This window comes from Pelodiscus sinensis, chromosome 1, assembly GCF_049634645.1.
Source record: "Pelodiscus sinensis isolate JC-2024 chromosome 1, ASM4963464v1, whole genome shotgun sequence".
In the NCBI taxonomy this organism is placed as follows: Eukaryota; Metazoa; Chordata; order Testudines; family Trionychidae; genus Pelodiscus; species Pelodiscus sinensis.
The window spans coordinates 85,149,570-85,165,797 of NC_134711.1; the positions used below are offsets into that span (position 1 = coordinate 85,149,570).

Sequence of the window (16,228 nt, forward strand, 5' to 3'; positions counted from 1 at the left end):
CAACTCTCTTGTGTCAAAACTTTTAATGTGACTCTTATGCTGTCCAGATTTTAGAGAGCACTATGAGCCTGAAAACTTCCCGCAAGGTGCATGAAACGCTGCGTCGCATCGTGTCAGGGTTGATCCTGAATCCGGAGATGAGCGCAGAGTCCATTCTTGTGCTCAGCCACGGCCTGATCAGCGAAAATTTGCCCCTGCTAACTGAAAAAGCCAAGTAAGTTACAGAAAATTACACCGTCCTCCTGCTATTGACCTGTCTTTGCTGTTGGCAAGTTCTGTGTTCGGGTTTCTTGAGATTTTGCTCTGGGAGTGACTCTGTGAAATCTGGGGAAACTACCACAGGCCATAATAAAAAGTGACCTGGCAGGCTGGAGGGAGGACTCGCATGTTTAGGAAAGATGAATTCAAACTGAAACACGTGCAGGGGAAGGGCTTCTAGGGTGATCCAAGGAATGGAGAACCTACCTCTGAAAAGAGACTCAAGGCACTTAGCTTTTCTAGCCACCCCAAAAGAAGTCTGAGGGGAGCTATGATTTCTCTCAGTAAATACGTCAGAGGATTAAACATCAAGGAGGGAGTGGAGTTATTTAAGATACGCGCCAATGGGGAGACAAGGACAAATGGACAGAAACTGGCCATTAACAAATTTAGGTTTGAAATAGGACAAAGGTTTCTAACCATCAGAAGTTCTGGCCCAGCCTTCCAAGGGGAGCAGTGGGGGGCAAAAAACCTAACTGGCTTCAGGACTGAGCTTGATAAATCCATGGAAGGGACGAATGATGAGACTGCCATCAGTGACATGTAGCTGATTTGCGATTGTTAGCAGCAAATCTCCAATGGCCAGTGATGGGACACTAGCTGGGGAAAGGGGGGCTCTGAGTTACTACAGTGAATTTTTTCCCACGGGTGTGACTGGTGGGTCTTGATCATGTGCTCAGGGCCTAACAGATCTTGATATTTGCAGTCAAGAAGGAATTGTCCTGCAGATCAGATTAGCAGAGACTGGGCAGTGGGGGGAAGAGAGGGAGGAGGAGGAGATTCGCCTTCCTTTGCAGCATGGGTCACAATTCACTTGCAGCTATTAACTAGTGTAATTTATGGATTCTCTGTCACTTGGTCTTAACCATGATTTGAAAATGTTAATAACTTGGACAGAGGTTAGGGTCCTGTTACAGGCGTGAGTGGGTGAGGTTCTGGGGCCTGCAATGTGCAGGAGGTCAGACTAGATGGTCATAATGGTCCTTTCTGGCCTTAAAGTCTCTGAGTTTCCCCAAACTTGTTAGGGTTTCTCCCTCACACCCTTACATTTACACTTCATCCCTGTTTTGGACAGATTATAGCGACCCTCTGAAAGCAGGGCTGCCAAAGTGACAGTGCAAGGGTTAGGAGATGGTGTAAACGGGACTCAGTCAGGAGTCTGTACCTTTATCCTGTGTGCTGCTCTCCAGTTGGAACAGTGCTTGATTTTGGTGGTTTCACTGCTTGTTTTTATTTCAAGGCTTTTCGTTTTCTCATTTTACCTAGAAGAGTCTCAGGTAGAAGGAAGGGGAGTTTATAATTGACATGAAAGATGCAGTTACTGTGAATTAGGTTTGGAAAATAAAGTGCCTTTCAATTTGGACAGTTTCCAAAAAGAAATTTTGAATTTGCATTGCACTTGCTGTATTTGATTTTTATGTGTTTCAGAGGGTTTTTACCGATAATACACATAAACATGAGAAACCAGTAGAAAGTGTTACACTCGTTAGTCCTGGTAGCTATAAAAATGTTCTTCAGTTTGCCCCATTGACTCTTTCATGGCCAGGACCTGAATGTGCTCTGTGCAGTGTCTGTTATCAGCAGTAGAGGCAATGAAAATCTCTCTACTGCCAGGAGTGAATCTCCAATGGCATCAGTGTCTAAATGTGTCTTTCACCTCATGATAATTTGCAGAACGAAAGCCCCAGCCCCCCCCAATCCTCGTCTGCAGCCAGAAAGCTGTTTGTTACTCCCACCAGTCCCGGCTCGAGGAGGGCAAAAAGCACCGGTTAGCAGCAAGACGAACATGCATATCTTGGTTGATTCGGGACTTAGGGTAAGGATCTGTCCAGATGTGAGACAAGTGCTGTGGGGTCAATTGTTCTGCTTTACTTTAAAAAAAAAAAAAAAAAAAAAACTCCGTCCCTGTCTGATATTAATGATGATCCCTGAATCAGGGGGCGGCGGGGGCTGGCTGGCCAGCCAACCAATGAAGGGCTCTAGGGAATTGCTAAGAGCACATCATTTAATAAAGACTTACTGTGCTATTGCATTGCCTCTTCCGTGTCCTGAAATTGTGTTTTGGGAATCTTTTTTAACCCCTTCCCGTTTCTCTCTCTCTGAATAATGAAAAATGTGTTTTCAACGCTGTAGCTGCTGCACATGAGCCTGAAGAGATCCAAAGTAAATTCCTCAGAGGAGCGTGTTTTAGAAATGTTGGATCCTTTTGTTCAGCTCCTTATAGATTGTCTGCAGTCCACAGATGTAAAGGTAGGGGGTTTAAACTCAATATACTCTTGTCTCTTCTCACCAGCTCCATTTCAGAATACAGGCCCAACCACTGATTCCAAAGACTTCCCTACATTGTCCTTGAGCTATAAAACTTCCAAACTTGATTTTGTAGAGGTTACGGCAAATAATTAAGAGCTCTGATACTTTGAGAGATTTGTAATCCAAGAGCTACAGGGGCTGTGTCTACATTGGCGCCATCTTGCACAAAAGCAGACGCTTTTGCGCAAAAACTTGCCGCCTGTCTACACTGGCCGCGAGTTCTTGCGCAAGAACACTGATGTTCTAATGTGTGAAATTAGTGCTTCTTGTGCAAGAACTGTGATACTCCTGCTCAGAAATAAGCCCTCCTGCGCAACTGTTCTTGCGCAAGAGGCCAGTGTAGACAGGCAACGTGAATTTCTTGCGCAAGAAAGCCCTATGGTTAAAATGGCCATCAGAGCTTTCTTGCGCAAGACAGCATCTACACTGGCATGAATGCTCTTGCGCAAAAGCACATCTCTTACACAAAGGCACATGCCAGTGTAGACGCTCTCTTCTGGAAGAGTTTTTGCACAAGAACTGTTCCACAAAAGAGTTCTTGCACAAAATCATGCCAGTGTAGACGTAGCCTGAATGTTTTATCTTGGAATTGCTGGTCTATACATGGCCAAAGTTAGCATTGAGCAGTTCTGACCATGCAAGTGTTGCTAGACAGCTATGAAATACAGTGTTGCTCTTGATCTAGTTCTAGCAGTTGTCACAGTAGCCCACCTTAACTAGCCTCCTTGCTGGGAAGGCTTAGCAGAATCGAAGGTTCAAATGGGCCTAGAGATAGGATCTGCCTGGTTTTTCCCAGAGGAGAGTTCCTTTCAGGTCAGAATTGAAGGGCAGTTTAGGGAGCAGACATGGTCTCTGCAATGGGGTTGCTGACATGTAATTGTTTACAGGATTAATCAATAAATCTAGGTTTATTGGTTAATCCTTATGGTTACAAGCTCTCACACACATCCTTGCTGCCTCTGATACAGAGGCAGCAGCGTGGTGGGGGAGGACATGCAGGAGCCAGTACATGTAGGGAGCCAGTTTTTAAGCCAACTCTGAGCATGCAGGCTCCTACGGAGCTGCCTCCCCCTCACTGCTGCCTCCGACAGAGGCAGCAGCATGGGTGCACAGGTGGGAGCTGGTGGGAGCTTGCAGGTTGTCGGCTTAAATGCTGGTTCCTCTTGAGCACCAGCTCCTGCCTGCCTCCCTGCATGAAAAATTTCAGCAGTTACACGTTTACACAAATACACGATTATTAACATCCCTACTCTGCACATCTTGTGCTATGGCTTCTACAGATAAGACTTTCTGTGTCTAGTGGAATTACTCTGACACCTTTGTGACTATAATTCACTTTAATAATAAAAAAGGAAAGCCTGCATTTAGAGAAAATGTAACAAGATTCCTTGTAAACTTTTCCTTTCATTCCCTTCTCCACCCCTCCCCTTTGTTTGTTAATATCATATAAAAGGGTTGGGAGAGTTTAACTTGCATATTAATTCCAGCTTCCGGCTCTAAATATTCACCCAAGCCTGCTAGTATTTCCAGATTTGTGGGGAGGGGAATATTCTTTAACTCTTGTTAATCGCATGTGCTGTTCTTTTGCTCCTAGGTGATCACCGGTGCTCTGCAATCTTTGGTGTGGATTTTAAAGTTCCCTTTGCCTTCTATTGAAAAGACTGTAGAACAGCTTACCGGGCAGCTTTTCTTGCTTCTGAAGGACTTTGCTAAGCCAGGAGCAGCCAAGGGCCAGAACTTCCATTTGGTGGTGAACTGTTTCAAAGTAAGTCGGGCCAAATAGAATGTTTAATGTTAATTTCATGGAAAACTCCAACTACAGATCCCTCAATAGCCTATGCCTGAGTGGAACTCTGTATGCCCGGAATTCCACTCGGGCATAGGCTCAGGTCACTAGGGAGGGAAATAAATTGTTTATCTTTACAAAAACTCTTAAAAGCACCTGAATGAATATAGGTCTCTGTATTAGCCCAGTCTTTTATGGATGCATGTTTGCTAGTGGCTTTTGTTTCACTATAGCAGCTGTTTGTTACCATTGTCTCTATTGATAGATGTCACTTCAGTTTGAGCAGCTTGTTTATTTTAATTTAAACAGGTTTAAAAAAACCTCTGCAGCTGAAATGTGTAAATCAGGGTAATGAATAGCAATAATCTTTAGTTTGTATAGTGTCCTTCTGACCAATGTTATCTCCAAAATGCTTTACTGAATTATAGTTGCATTATCCTAGGGGTAGTTACAGGATAAATTACACTAAACAGAGGTGAGCAAGGATTTCCTCTCAATCTAGTCCCCATTCCACAAACCTTTTTGTTTCTGTGACTAGCCCCTTTGGGGTTCAGGGGCTGATGTTTTGTAGAATGTGTTGGTGTTTCTCCCACTTCAGTTTAGGGAAGTGAACAACTAGTCCCTTACCTCCCTCCCCTTGATGCCTTTATCAGATAGAAGCAGCGGGGGAAGAAGGGGTACTTCAAAGTGGCAGGGGTGCATGGAGCCTGGGTTCAGCTGGAGACTCCCCTGCTAACCCCAGGCTCCATGTGGCCCTGCCGCTTTGAAGTGCCCCATGCTCCCCACAATGCTTTCTCCTTTGAAGTATAGCAACAGCCTTTTAGGAAGAGGGTGGGTCACTGAATGTAACAGTTACTGGGAGTTACAATATGGAAGTGAAAGAACATGACGTTTGATTCACATTGCAATATCTGATTTAATTTGTAGTGTGTAACTCTACTTGTGAGGAATACGAACAGTCATGTAACAGAGAAACAGCTCCAAGTGTTGCTTGGATATGCTGAAGAAGATATTTATGATTCCTCGCGTCAAGCCACTGCCTTTGGCCTTTTAAAGGTACTGCATTAGACCATGTGTTTGGTTTACAATTTATGAATTGAAGAAAGGAAAGTGCTTATGTGTTATACCTGTTAGCACAAATCAGGTGAGAGATTCCAGAATGTCCGTTAAAGGTGCCTTTGCTGAAAGAAGGCCATGATGTTTTTCTGCTTGACTTTAACATTAGAAATTCAGGTTCTTTCTAAGTTACACAGCTCTATAATGACCCAAGAACTAGTGACATGGTGAACTCACAAGAGTAAGGCAATGTGGAGGTGGTAACTCCAGGAAACAATTCTATTGTTAACACATTTTAACTTCAATGCTTAATGAACATTTGGGGTAAACATTTGGGATAAATGATGCCTGTGTGAAAGACTTGACAATCCCTGTCCCTTCAGCTGAACTGTGAGAGTTCACAGTGAACATGCCGCAGGTCCTCCAGCAAAAACAGACCTGACTTTGCAGGCCACCACCTTTTAAAAAGAGTTGTTCTGGCAATAAAGAAATCCAAAGGCGGATGATAAGATACCACAAAAATTTGTTTTGCCCCCAGGTAGTACTGTTATACAGCAGACTTCCGATAATCCGGCACCTTTGGGACCCAGGGGGTGCCGGATTATTGGATATGCCAGAGCATCAGGGGCTGTGACAGGTCTGGGAGGGGGAAGGAGGTTGGGCGGGGAATGGCACAGCGTGGGGCGAACCGGGTCCTGGTGAGGAGCAGCGCTGTGGGGCCAACCCGGCAGCACCCCAGCTGCTCCGCCCCAGGGCTTCCCCAAGTCCGCTGCTGGTCAGTTTCAGCTGTGAGGGACTTGGGGAAGCCATGGGGCAGAGCATCTGGGGTGCTGCTGGGTGCTGAGCAGGGGGGTAAGGGGCGGCACTGAGGGACCAACCCGGCAGCACCCCAGCTGCTCTGCTCCACACCGCTTCCCCAGGTCCACAGTTGGTCAGTTTCAGCAGCGGCAGCAGCAGACTTGGGGAAGCGGCACAGAGCAGCTCCAATTGTCCAGCTGGCCGGAGCACTTCCGGGTTCCAGTTGGTGCCGGACTATTGGGCGTGCCAGACCACCGGATACCGGACAATTGGAGTTTTACTGTATCTGACAATGCACAAGCAGAATGGGAATGTCTCAGGTTGCATTTTCACAATTTTTTTAAGGCCATTGTATCCAGAAAGCTGATTGTTCCTGAAATTGATGCCGTCATGCAGAAAGTTGCCAAGTTTGCCATTACAGGCCAGAGTGAGCCAGTGCGAGTCCAGTGCCGGCAGGTTAGTAGAAGGGGTTTCTTTCCTTAAGCTCTCCTTAATAAAACCTGTTGTTCATGCTTAGCATTGTCCATAAAAGAGATTAACAGCCCAGCTTCTAGCACTCAGCCCAGAACTGACCTCCTGTCATAGGAATTGCCAGACTGGATCAGACTCCAAGTCTATCTAGTGTAGTATTCTGTCTCTAATAATGGTTTGTACAAGATTCTTCATAGAAAGTTATAAGCAGTTAGTTGTGGGATAATCTGCCCCTCTGCCATCACCATTAAGTCTCATTTGATCTCTGCTAGTTCAAGATTGCCATAACCGCTGAGCAGAAGGTTTAATATCTCTTCCCATTCTTTTAGCAACATCTTTTTTGTAAATGTTGAGTCCCTTTTTGAATTTCTGAGTTCTCAGCTTTGCTGACTTCATGTGGTTGTGAGTTCCACAGTCTCATTATACATATGAAAAATATTTCCTGTTTATTTTCCACATTTAATTTTGCTGCATGTCCCCTCTTTCTTGTGTGAGACAGGCAGAGCAAAAGCACCCAGTGTACAGGCTGCCCTAGACTTGCGATGCGATCAGCTCTGGGGATAGCATCACAAGTTGGGGATGTCATAACTCGAGCCCGCATTTATGACAGGCATCATAAGCTGTCTTAAACGCGGGGCCGAGGACGTATGTCGGGGGATTTCGGCCCCTTCTGTGCTTATGGAAAAGGTCGTAAGTGCGGGGGGTTATAAATCGGGCCGTCATAAAGTGGGGGCCTCCTGTATCTTCTCTAAACCATTCATTATTTTATATTCATGTCCCTGCTTATCTCCTTTCTACAGGAAACAAGCCCAGTCTTTCCAGTTATTTTTGTTTCTCTTCTCTGAACTTCGTCTCATATTTAGGATTATATTTACTATCTGATAAGGGGCAGCTTTACAGCCTGGACTCAGTTAGACATTCAAGTACTTGCTTAATCTGAAGAGCAAGAAGAGTTCAAGGATGTAGTTTCTCACATGTGTAAAGACCAATGCTTGCTGAATTAGGAGCTGAGTTATCTTAGTGCAAGATGAATCCTACTTCCTCTTTTAGAGCAAACTGGTTGACTTTCTGCAGTATCTGGGTGCCTCACTCCTAGCCCCAGGGCTCCGGGTGGCCCCCAGCCCCACTGTTTGGGTGGCCAGCACTAGAGCAGGCAGTGTGGCCCGGCACGAACTACCCCGAGTCCCTGTGGGAGGCACGCTGGCCTGGGGGCAGGACCAGGGTAGACTCTACAACTTTCCCCTGCCTATGATACCCACTGCCCATACTGGCACATCAGGACACAGCAAAGAAATTTGCCACTTAGGAAGATGTTTTTGCCCTATTGTATTTGGCTCTCAAGAAATAAAAATGTTTTCTTGAGAAATAATGTGCAGCCATGCTGACTGCTTGTGTATTTTTATTTTCTGTGAGGCGATGTCTGCTGTGGCCCTTAAAACATCTCCCGCATAAACTTAAAGGAATGCTGAGGCATCCTTTTTATCTGTTAGGGTAATTAACCTTTGGAACAGTGTTCATGGGGTGCGGTGCATCCCCTGTCACCTTAAGTCTTTACATCGAGACTGGATGAGTTTCAAACAGACCCGCTCTAGGTGCTACAGGAGTTACCGTGTGATAGTCTAAGGCTTGTGTTAGGCAGGTGGTGAAGCTAGGTGATCATGGTGATTGTCCCTTCTGGCATTAAGAGCTCTGAGTCTGTTTTTATGCACGGAGCAGATTTATAATGGAAGCTGCTGATGCTCTCACTATTGGGAATCAAGCTAAAATGAGTTTTAGTTTCATGTTTAAACTAAATTGAGGTTTTGTGGAGTCATTTTTCAGAGACATCAGAAGTTGGTAAGTGCTGGCAACACAATCATTATCAAGACCTGCCTATGCTGCAGGGCCAATAGCAGTATAGCTGTGACACTGTTTTCATGCCCTCATAACCCCATAACGTAGATAAGTTCTATAGCAGCAGAAGGGTATTTGCTGTCCTCGTAGGAACTCCATCTCCCTAAGTGACAGTAGCGAGGCCGATGGAAGCATTCTTCCATTGATCTATTGCCTCCATACCAGGGGCTAGGTTAGCATAGTGACAGCACTCAGGGGTGTAAATTTTTCCCAGCCCTGAATGCTGTAGCTATGTCATTTTACATTTTTATGGGACTATTCTGGTGCTGAGTGCCTTATAACTCCCATCCAAGCCCATGGAAGTTGAGATGGCTTGGTGCTTTGCAGGATGAGCCCTTACGTTACACATGAAAGGAAGGGGTAGGTCTTATTAATAGTTTGTTGCAAAAAGCTTTGCTCTCATCATTATGTTTTTACAAGCTTTATCCTGTTGTTTCTGGTAATTCTTCCTGATCTGTTTTTTCAGATTTACCTGAAATACATACTCGACTATCCTCTCGGTGAGAAGCTGAGACCCAACTTGGAGTTTATATTTGCTCAGCTTAAGTGAGTTTGTCATCCTTGATTTTAAAAAGGGCTGTGTTTATAAGTCCTTTCTTGTAAAAGGATCCCACTTATTCCAGTGGGGCTCAGTATCAGGCCTTATTTTCCTACCTGTAAAAGTAAAATGGTCACTTTGTTAGAAGCAAATTAAAGAACATGTATGGCAAAGAGGTACTATACCTACTGATCTTTTCTTAATTTCTATACTGGTTTTGCCTGTTATTGCAATATAGCCAAAGTGTGGCTTTGTTATTAATGAGTAGTCAGCTGTACTGCCAACTTGTCTACACACCACTGTTGTCCTCGCTCTGGCAGTGAATTGCAGAACTCACCAGAGCATTAGGTGCTAACTGCCCCACATGAATACTGCAAGTTTGCATTAACATAGCCCTCTTCATGGGATTAAGTTAACAGACTTACATATCTTTTAGTTTGTGGCAGCAACATCCACATAGGGTAGCTACAACCCATTCTGGTGCATTCTGCAAAAGTCCCCATAGTCTGGACTGCAGCACAGTGTAAACGTAGCCTGAATTTTGTTCTAGCTGAACTAGAAGAGGCCATGGGCAAGTGGATTTGCCTGTTGACTAATAACAGTGGGCTAGACTGTGGCTATGGTCATAGACCTAGGCATGGGGTGATGCACACATTGAACTCCACTGATGCTACCTTCATGAGCGTATCCTCCTGGGTACTGTGAATTCTGCTGATAGAATCCTGGTCCCCGCTGAGTAGTACACCCCCCACTTCCCCCCCAGTGTCCATGGGAGGGCAGAGAGGTACTTCTCGAGGGAAGTAAGGCTGGCTCTTAGTTATCTCACTTCAAATGTGTTAGTCTGCTGTTGAGCAAGTTGAACAAATTGTTTATCTCCACTGTGTTTTGATTACCAAGAGCTGTTTGTTCAAAGATCTTGGTGCGTATATTTGGAGAACCCCAAAAGGTTTGTAGCTTTCTGAATTTCTTGCGATTTTGGAAATACTAACCCACTCCATCTTGTTAATTATTCCAGTTATGACTATGAGACAGGAAGGGAGTCTGCGTTGGAGATGATCGCTTATCTCTTTGAAATGTTCCCTCAGGTAAGCATCAGTCTGTCAGGGCTTTTCAGTTACATCCAGTAACTCAGTTTGCAGATTTATTAGAACTGGATGCATTTGGCTGTTCACATCCTTTCCTATCACACAAGGGCGGCACAATTCTCAGAGCATTAGTGTTGGTTCTGCTCTAAAAAGTGACTGTTGAAATGACAACCTGGAGTTTCATGTTGATTGTCTTTGCAGTTCCATGTCAGGTTTGCTCATTTATATGCAAAATGGGGGGCTCTATGCACTCAGCTGGGCTTACGGCAGAGCAGTGAGTGGAATGAAGCTTGGGCTCTTCAAAATGGTGTCCTCCGTGCTGTCTGGAGTCTGGGAAAGAAAGACTTCATTAAAATAGGGCCAGGCTGGCTAAAAGTGTGGGGTGCTATTCCTCTGCTTGAGTACCTCAGTTTGAGCCTAGATTTGGGTCTCAGGAATCCTCCTGTGTGTGTAAGTAAAACCAAACTTTAAAAAGTGTGGAAAGCCTCCTGGAGATGGGCAGGTGATTGATTTTTGTTTCCTTTCAGGGGCTACTTCATCAATACTGTGGACTGTTCTTTGTCCCTCTCTGTATGATGATGGTAAATGATGACTCTGCCAAGTGCAAGAAAATGGCAGCCATGGCAAACAAATCTCTGCTTGTGAAAGTAAACTCTGCAAACCGAGATCTGATGTTCTCACTAGTCACCACCTGGTTTAACGATGAGAAGGTATTGATCTTTTCAGTGCACCCCAGCTCTTTTCATTGGGGGAAACAGACTTGGAGCAAAGGAGGGGTTTATAAATGTTTAATCTCTGAGGGTAGCTGGGGTGTTGAGTTAAACTTTTGTGGTGGTGCAGGGAAGAGATTGTAGCGTAACCAGTCTAAGGAATAGCTCGCTAAAACTCCACTGTTCTGCACAGTCTTTGCTGGCAAGCAGAGGAAAAGCTATGTAGATGCATTCTTGACTAGTCCAGCAGAAGTGGCTGCTATAGCTAATGTTATAAAATACTTTCCATTACTGTCTGCCTTGTTTCTGCATGCTTATGGCTTTCTGAAAGTTCTCCATTGGCTTGAAGAATTCTCCTTGTTTCGTGTTTGCCCAAAGCTAGATATTTTGGTAGTGAAATTTGAGCAAAATCCTGATCTTTGAACTTGAGTTTAGAAATTGGCCAATGGTGCTATTTTTGCTCATCTGATGCTTAGTTCATCCTATTACTGGCATGTAGCAAATTTTAGGCCTTCTAGATCTAGTCCTGATTTAAGTGGTTCTGTTGACTTTTCCCCAGTATAGGCAAAGTGTGTCTCCATTTGAGCTTTGTTGTCTATAATAAGCTAACCAAATAAATGGTCTGACGAGCAAACTTGTGTGGTGCTTCTGTACACTGTAGTTTTGGGAACTTGCTAAAAATTAGCATTCTTGAAAGTTGAGCTTTGACGTGAGCCTGTGTATTCACACACAGCTTTGGATATTGCACGTCTTAGGTTCCCAGCCTGAGACACCACAAAGAGGGTTGCTTTTTTCAGAGCATGAATTGTTGCCTCACACTCTGGAAATCACTTTCCTTTAAGGTTGTCCTAGTTTGGATGTGCAGGACAGAAGCAGCCCTAATCACCAGCGACTTTGAAAATGCAGTGCCTTATTCGCTGGGCTGTATTACAGAGCGGTGGCTTTTTCAGATTAACGCAAGAAATGATGATTGCTCTGTCCTCCTCTCTGTTGGCAGAGCTCGCACAAGAGGCTAGCCGCTCAGGCCTGTGGTTTGTTCGTCGAAGCCGAGGGAGTGACGTTTGAAAGACAACTTGGAGCAGTTCTCCCACTGATCGAAAAAGAAATTGAGCCTCAGAAGTTTGAAGATGTAGGTCATTAGGAAAGAGACTTTAGGAAAGAGACAGGTTTGGCTGGGGAAATTGCAATGAAGAAGTGAGAAAAAGGAGAATGGGGGCAAGAATAAAAGCAGGAAAGATTCAACTTTCCAGGCCTGTGACTTAACCAGAATGACTGAGACATGCCCAGTACACAGGTTCTTAAAGGGACACCATCTACTTAAAAGTTACACTTGTGTTTGTAAATCAGGGGTGGGCAATAAGTTGTTTTTTTTTTGGGGGGGGGGGGGCATTCTAAGATTTTGGAAAGCGGTCAAGGGCCGCACTTTTCTGTTGAGGAGGTGCAGGGTTTAGGATGGAGGCTGGGTACAGAAGGGTGCATGGGGTAAGGTACTGGGGTGCAGGAGACGTAGTGAGGCCTGAGAGAGAGTTCGGGTGAAGGAGAGGATTCTGGCCTGGGGGAGGGGTATAGGAGGGGATACAGGTTCTGGGAGGGAGTTGTGACTTGGGACAGGGAGAGTGCAGTGGGTTTGGATGATGACGGGGGAGAGGGGAGAATTGGGGTGCGGAAGGGGCTGGGGTTCCAGAGGCTATGAGGTGCTTACCTAAATGTCTCCTGGCCAGCACCCCCAAGGCAGGCTGGGCTCCCTGCCTGCTGCAGCTCCAGATCACTTAGATCTGCAGGCTGTTCCCTCCATGTGGCACTCAGCTCCTGGAGGGGGAAGAGGCTTGTGCTGCCCCCATTCCCTAGGCCAATCTCAGCTCCTGTTGACTGATTGTTTCCAGCCAATAGGAGCTGAGAAATTGGCTGGGGGTGGGGAGATCACATGATGCTTCCCCCTCCCTCCAGAGCAGAGAGCCGCTGGAGTGGGCTTTAAACCCACGGCAGCTATGTGCCTGAGGGTCCCGGCATGGTGGTCCGCGGGCTGGATCCAGAACCGGGCTGCATTGTGCCCAGCTCTTTTGTAAACGAAAACCTTGTTGTGTGAGTGTTGGGCTGAGTATGTGGGTGTGAGACCCTTAAGAGAACCACCAAAGGGTACACACACGTGTGCTGAGTGATGATGTTGCTGTAAACGCCCAGCTCTTCTTGCCCCAGCTTCTTTGCAACTCTTATCACCCTTGCTCATTGTCACATCTGCAATTCCTTAAAAGCCGGTTCCCCCAGCACCACCTTTGTGGGCGTCAGGGGAGGTAGAGGCACAGCAAAAAGTGTGAGTGGAGACTGAAGCTTCATGTGATCTCCCCACCCCCAGCCAATTTCTTCAGCTCCCCGCTTTCGCCACTTCTGCTGAGAGTCTGCTTTTGAAATGAACAAAAGCCCTGCCACGGCTCTTGTACATTTCAAAGACTGAGGCTCAGCAGGGAGCAGGACCAGAGCCCTGCTGGCTTCCTTTTGAAATATACAAGAGTCCTACAGGGACTCTTGTACATTTCCAAAGGAAGCTCCACGCTCCCTGTGGGGCTTCCGCTTTTGAAAGGTGGAGGCGCCCTTATAGACTAATTGAATAGTGGGTGGGATTTCCATCAACTGTTCAATCAATTAATTAATCTAAATTTAATATCCCTAGTTATAAGTGACACAGTGTATTTGTGTACACATGCCTGCATGTACATGCATACAGAGACCAGTGACATGGCAGTCTTCCTCAGAAACTGTGAATCCTTGTGAAACAGTTTTAATAGACTCATTTCCCTTTTACTAAATTCATAGAGCAAATATAAAGCAGGCCTAGGAGCTGATGCAGATGGCTTCAGCCATCAACTACATATTAAACTTATAAAATAAGCCCCTTTGTACCATTCTAGCCAGCCACGGTAACAGTCTCTTTGTTGATTTACACTTCTTTTTAGATAACCGAAGAGACTGAAGAAAAGGCTGCAGACAGACTGCTGTTCAGTTTTCTCACTCTGATAACAAAATTAATCAAGGAATGCAACATTATTCAGTTAACCAAACATAATGAGATTTTGAGTAGTATTTGGCGTAAGTATGATAATATTTTCTACTGTCTTAGCAGTAAGATTATGGTAGCTAGTGTAGCTGTAGTGTGTCTAATGCAATCAGACAAAGATTTGGGAATATGATTTGTACTTTAAAGAGGCATCTGCAATATCTGGCAGTGACTAGTGAAGAGTACAGGTGCTGACTGGAGAGGTTAGCCCACGCGTGGAAGTGATCTCTCTCCGTTTCTGGTTGCTGGGAACTATTTTGGATAATCCAAAACCTGCAAACTGGTGCCTGTTCAGCTGTATTTACATCCCCCTAGATTACAGCTTTCAGTTCTCAGTGAGATCACAAATAGCAGTCTGTGAACAAGTGGCAGAGCAGCTCTTACACAGGGTGCTTGTTTGGAAAGTCCATCTCAAAACAATTTTATTGAATTGATTGGCTAAAAGTGATGCACTGCAATGTGAAGCTTACTCATTCGGGCATGTGGTGTTGGTGGTTTCTTTGTACATTTCTTCTCCAGATGACTGCAAAGGGCTTGCATCTGACTGGTTCTGTCTTTAAAGAACAACAAGCTTCCAAGTGTCTCTTTAGAAATCCCATCAGGTGTCAGGTTGACAGGACTGTCTGAAGGCCCTGAATTAATCCAGGGAAGGGCTGTAGCATGGGCAAAAGTGAACTTCCCCATTCATAGCTAGAGATACACGCTCTAGGGAAGAGAGGGCAACACAGATCACTGGCTTTGCTGAGCTTGTCTACGAGATTGCCAGTGGTGGTGGGTTTTAGAATGTGGTCACCTGTCCACTGAGTACCGGACTGAGACCTTCACAGCTCACAGGAAAAGTCATGGAACTGCCTCTTATTGACAAAAATACTCAACAGCAGTGGTTCAAACCACAGCACTTAGACTCATGTAGGCTGTCAGGTATGTGAGCATCACTGTAGCCTATTGGAGTGGTGTGTTTATGCATGGGATGGGATTCTCAGATGGCTACAGTTTTTGTTCCTGCCAATCTGGGCTGGATTGGACTGGCTGGTGGCCCGGAAATCTGCAGTCAAACTCTGAAGAAATCGGCACAGTTTACTGTAATCCCCTCCTGGTTGGAGAATGAGCAGTGATGACTCCACTTGCCAAAACTGTATATGCTGGGCACATGGACAACCTTGCTCAGGTGTCTGGGTACTTCCCCCTCTTCTGTGAAAAAGGTTATGTTGGTTAAAAAGCTTTTTCTTTCCCCTGAAGGTCATGTTCAGTCCCACTTGTGGTACCCTCACAGCTGGGTGTGGATGACAGCTGCTCAGATATTTGGCTTGTTGTTCGCTTCTCACAAGCCAGAGGAACTGGTTAGCAAATGGAAAGAGAGCAAGGCAGGCAAGAGGAAAAAGTCCACGTTGGAGCCAGCAGCGACCAGCTTCTTCACAGAGGAGTTGGACAAAAAGGTAAAGGATGTTCCGGCTGATTCTCCCACCACCATTGCTCATGCCAGCATCTGTCACCTTTCTGGGGTTTCTGGTTGTCGCAGCATCTCTCTCCATTTTCTGCTCTGTGCTGACTGTTGGCAGGCTGCTCCCATTGGATTGCAGCTGCCTCCCTAGGCCTTGCCCTCATCAGCAAAATGGCTCCAAGTGGCTCCTATGAAGACCAGTATCTCCTAGCAAAAAGCCTAGCCCCTGGCTAAGTATTTGGGCTTCCCTTTAGCCATTGGGAATGTGTCTGTAGGACTGAAAAATAACCCTGTGGGCTACCCCATCCTCCTGCCTGTTCCCCATGGTGTGAAGAATTCCAACTCCCTTTTCTCTCCACAGATGAAGGAACTTGTGTTAGCGTTCTGCCACCAACTGCAGTCCAAGTTCCTGGATCCGTCTCTGGGAGAGCAGGTAGGAGTCTGTGTGTGTTTCAGACTGCTGGGGCTTTAGACCAAACAATGGGAAAGAGAGAGCATGTGCGTGTGTATTCTCTTGGCCAGACAGTGAAACAGGTATGGGAATGGTGAATGTTGAGGTGAAAATATGTTGTTAAAATGTAGCCAGAACCCCAGATTCCCTGGTCATCTGAGATCAGCGCTTGTACAAATGGCCCAGTGGAACAGTCTGTCTGTGCAGGGGAACAGTGTTGTTGTGAATCTGGTGGTGGTAGCGCTGCCGCTACCCACCGGAGCTGACCTGTCACAGCTAGTGTGAGAGGCACAGGAGGGACTAGCAGGGAATGGATTCTGTGTGCTGGAATGGGGTTCCGCAATACCAGATCCTTCACTGGCATAAGGTGCCTGAGAGC

At 45.7% G+C, this 16,228-nt stretch overlaps 1 protein-coding gene across 1 annotated transcript in view; it reads left to right on the top strand.

The window, feature by feature from the left end:
- UTP20 (UTP20 small subunit processome component) overlaps nucleotides 1-16,228 on the top strand; it is an 84,129-nt gene that overhangs the window by 61,547 nt on the left and 6,354 nt on the right. Inside the window, exons 46-58 of the mRNA XM_075934286.1 lie at nucleotides 48-214; nucleotides 1,933-2,074; nucleotides 2,392-2,508; nucleotides 4,163-4,333; nucleotides 5,282-5,410; nucleotides 6,554-6,664; nucleotides 9,039-9,118; nucleotides 10,126-10,195; nucleotides 10,723-10,905; nucleotides 11,903-12,034; nucleotides 13,857-13,989; nucleotides 15,197-15,393; nucleotides 15,760-15,831. Coding sequence (XP_075790401.1) covers nucleotides 48-214; nucleotides 1,933-2,074; nucleotides 2,392-2,508; nucleotides 4,163-4,333; nucleotides 5,282-5,410; nucleotides 6,554-6,664; nucleotides 9,039-9,118; nucleotides 10,126-10,195; nucleotides 10,723-10,905; nucleotides 11,903-12,034; nucleotides 13,857-13,989; nucleotides 15,197-15,393; nucleotides 15,760-15,831 — 1,704 coding nt within the window. The remainder of the gene's footprint in view (nucleotides 1-47; nucleotides 215-1,932; nucleotides 2,075-2,391; nucleotides 2,509-4,162; nucleotides 4,334-5,281; nucleotides 5,411-6,553; nucleotides 6,665-9,038; nucleotides 9,119-10,125; nucleotides 10,196-10,722; nucleotides 10,906-11,902; nucleotides 12,035-13,856; nucleotides 13,990-15,196; nucleotides 15,394-15,759; nucleotides 15,832-16,228) is intronic.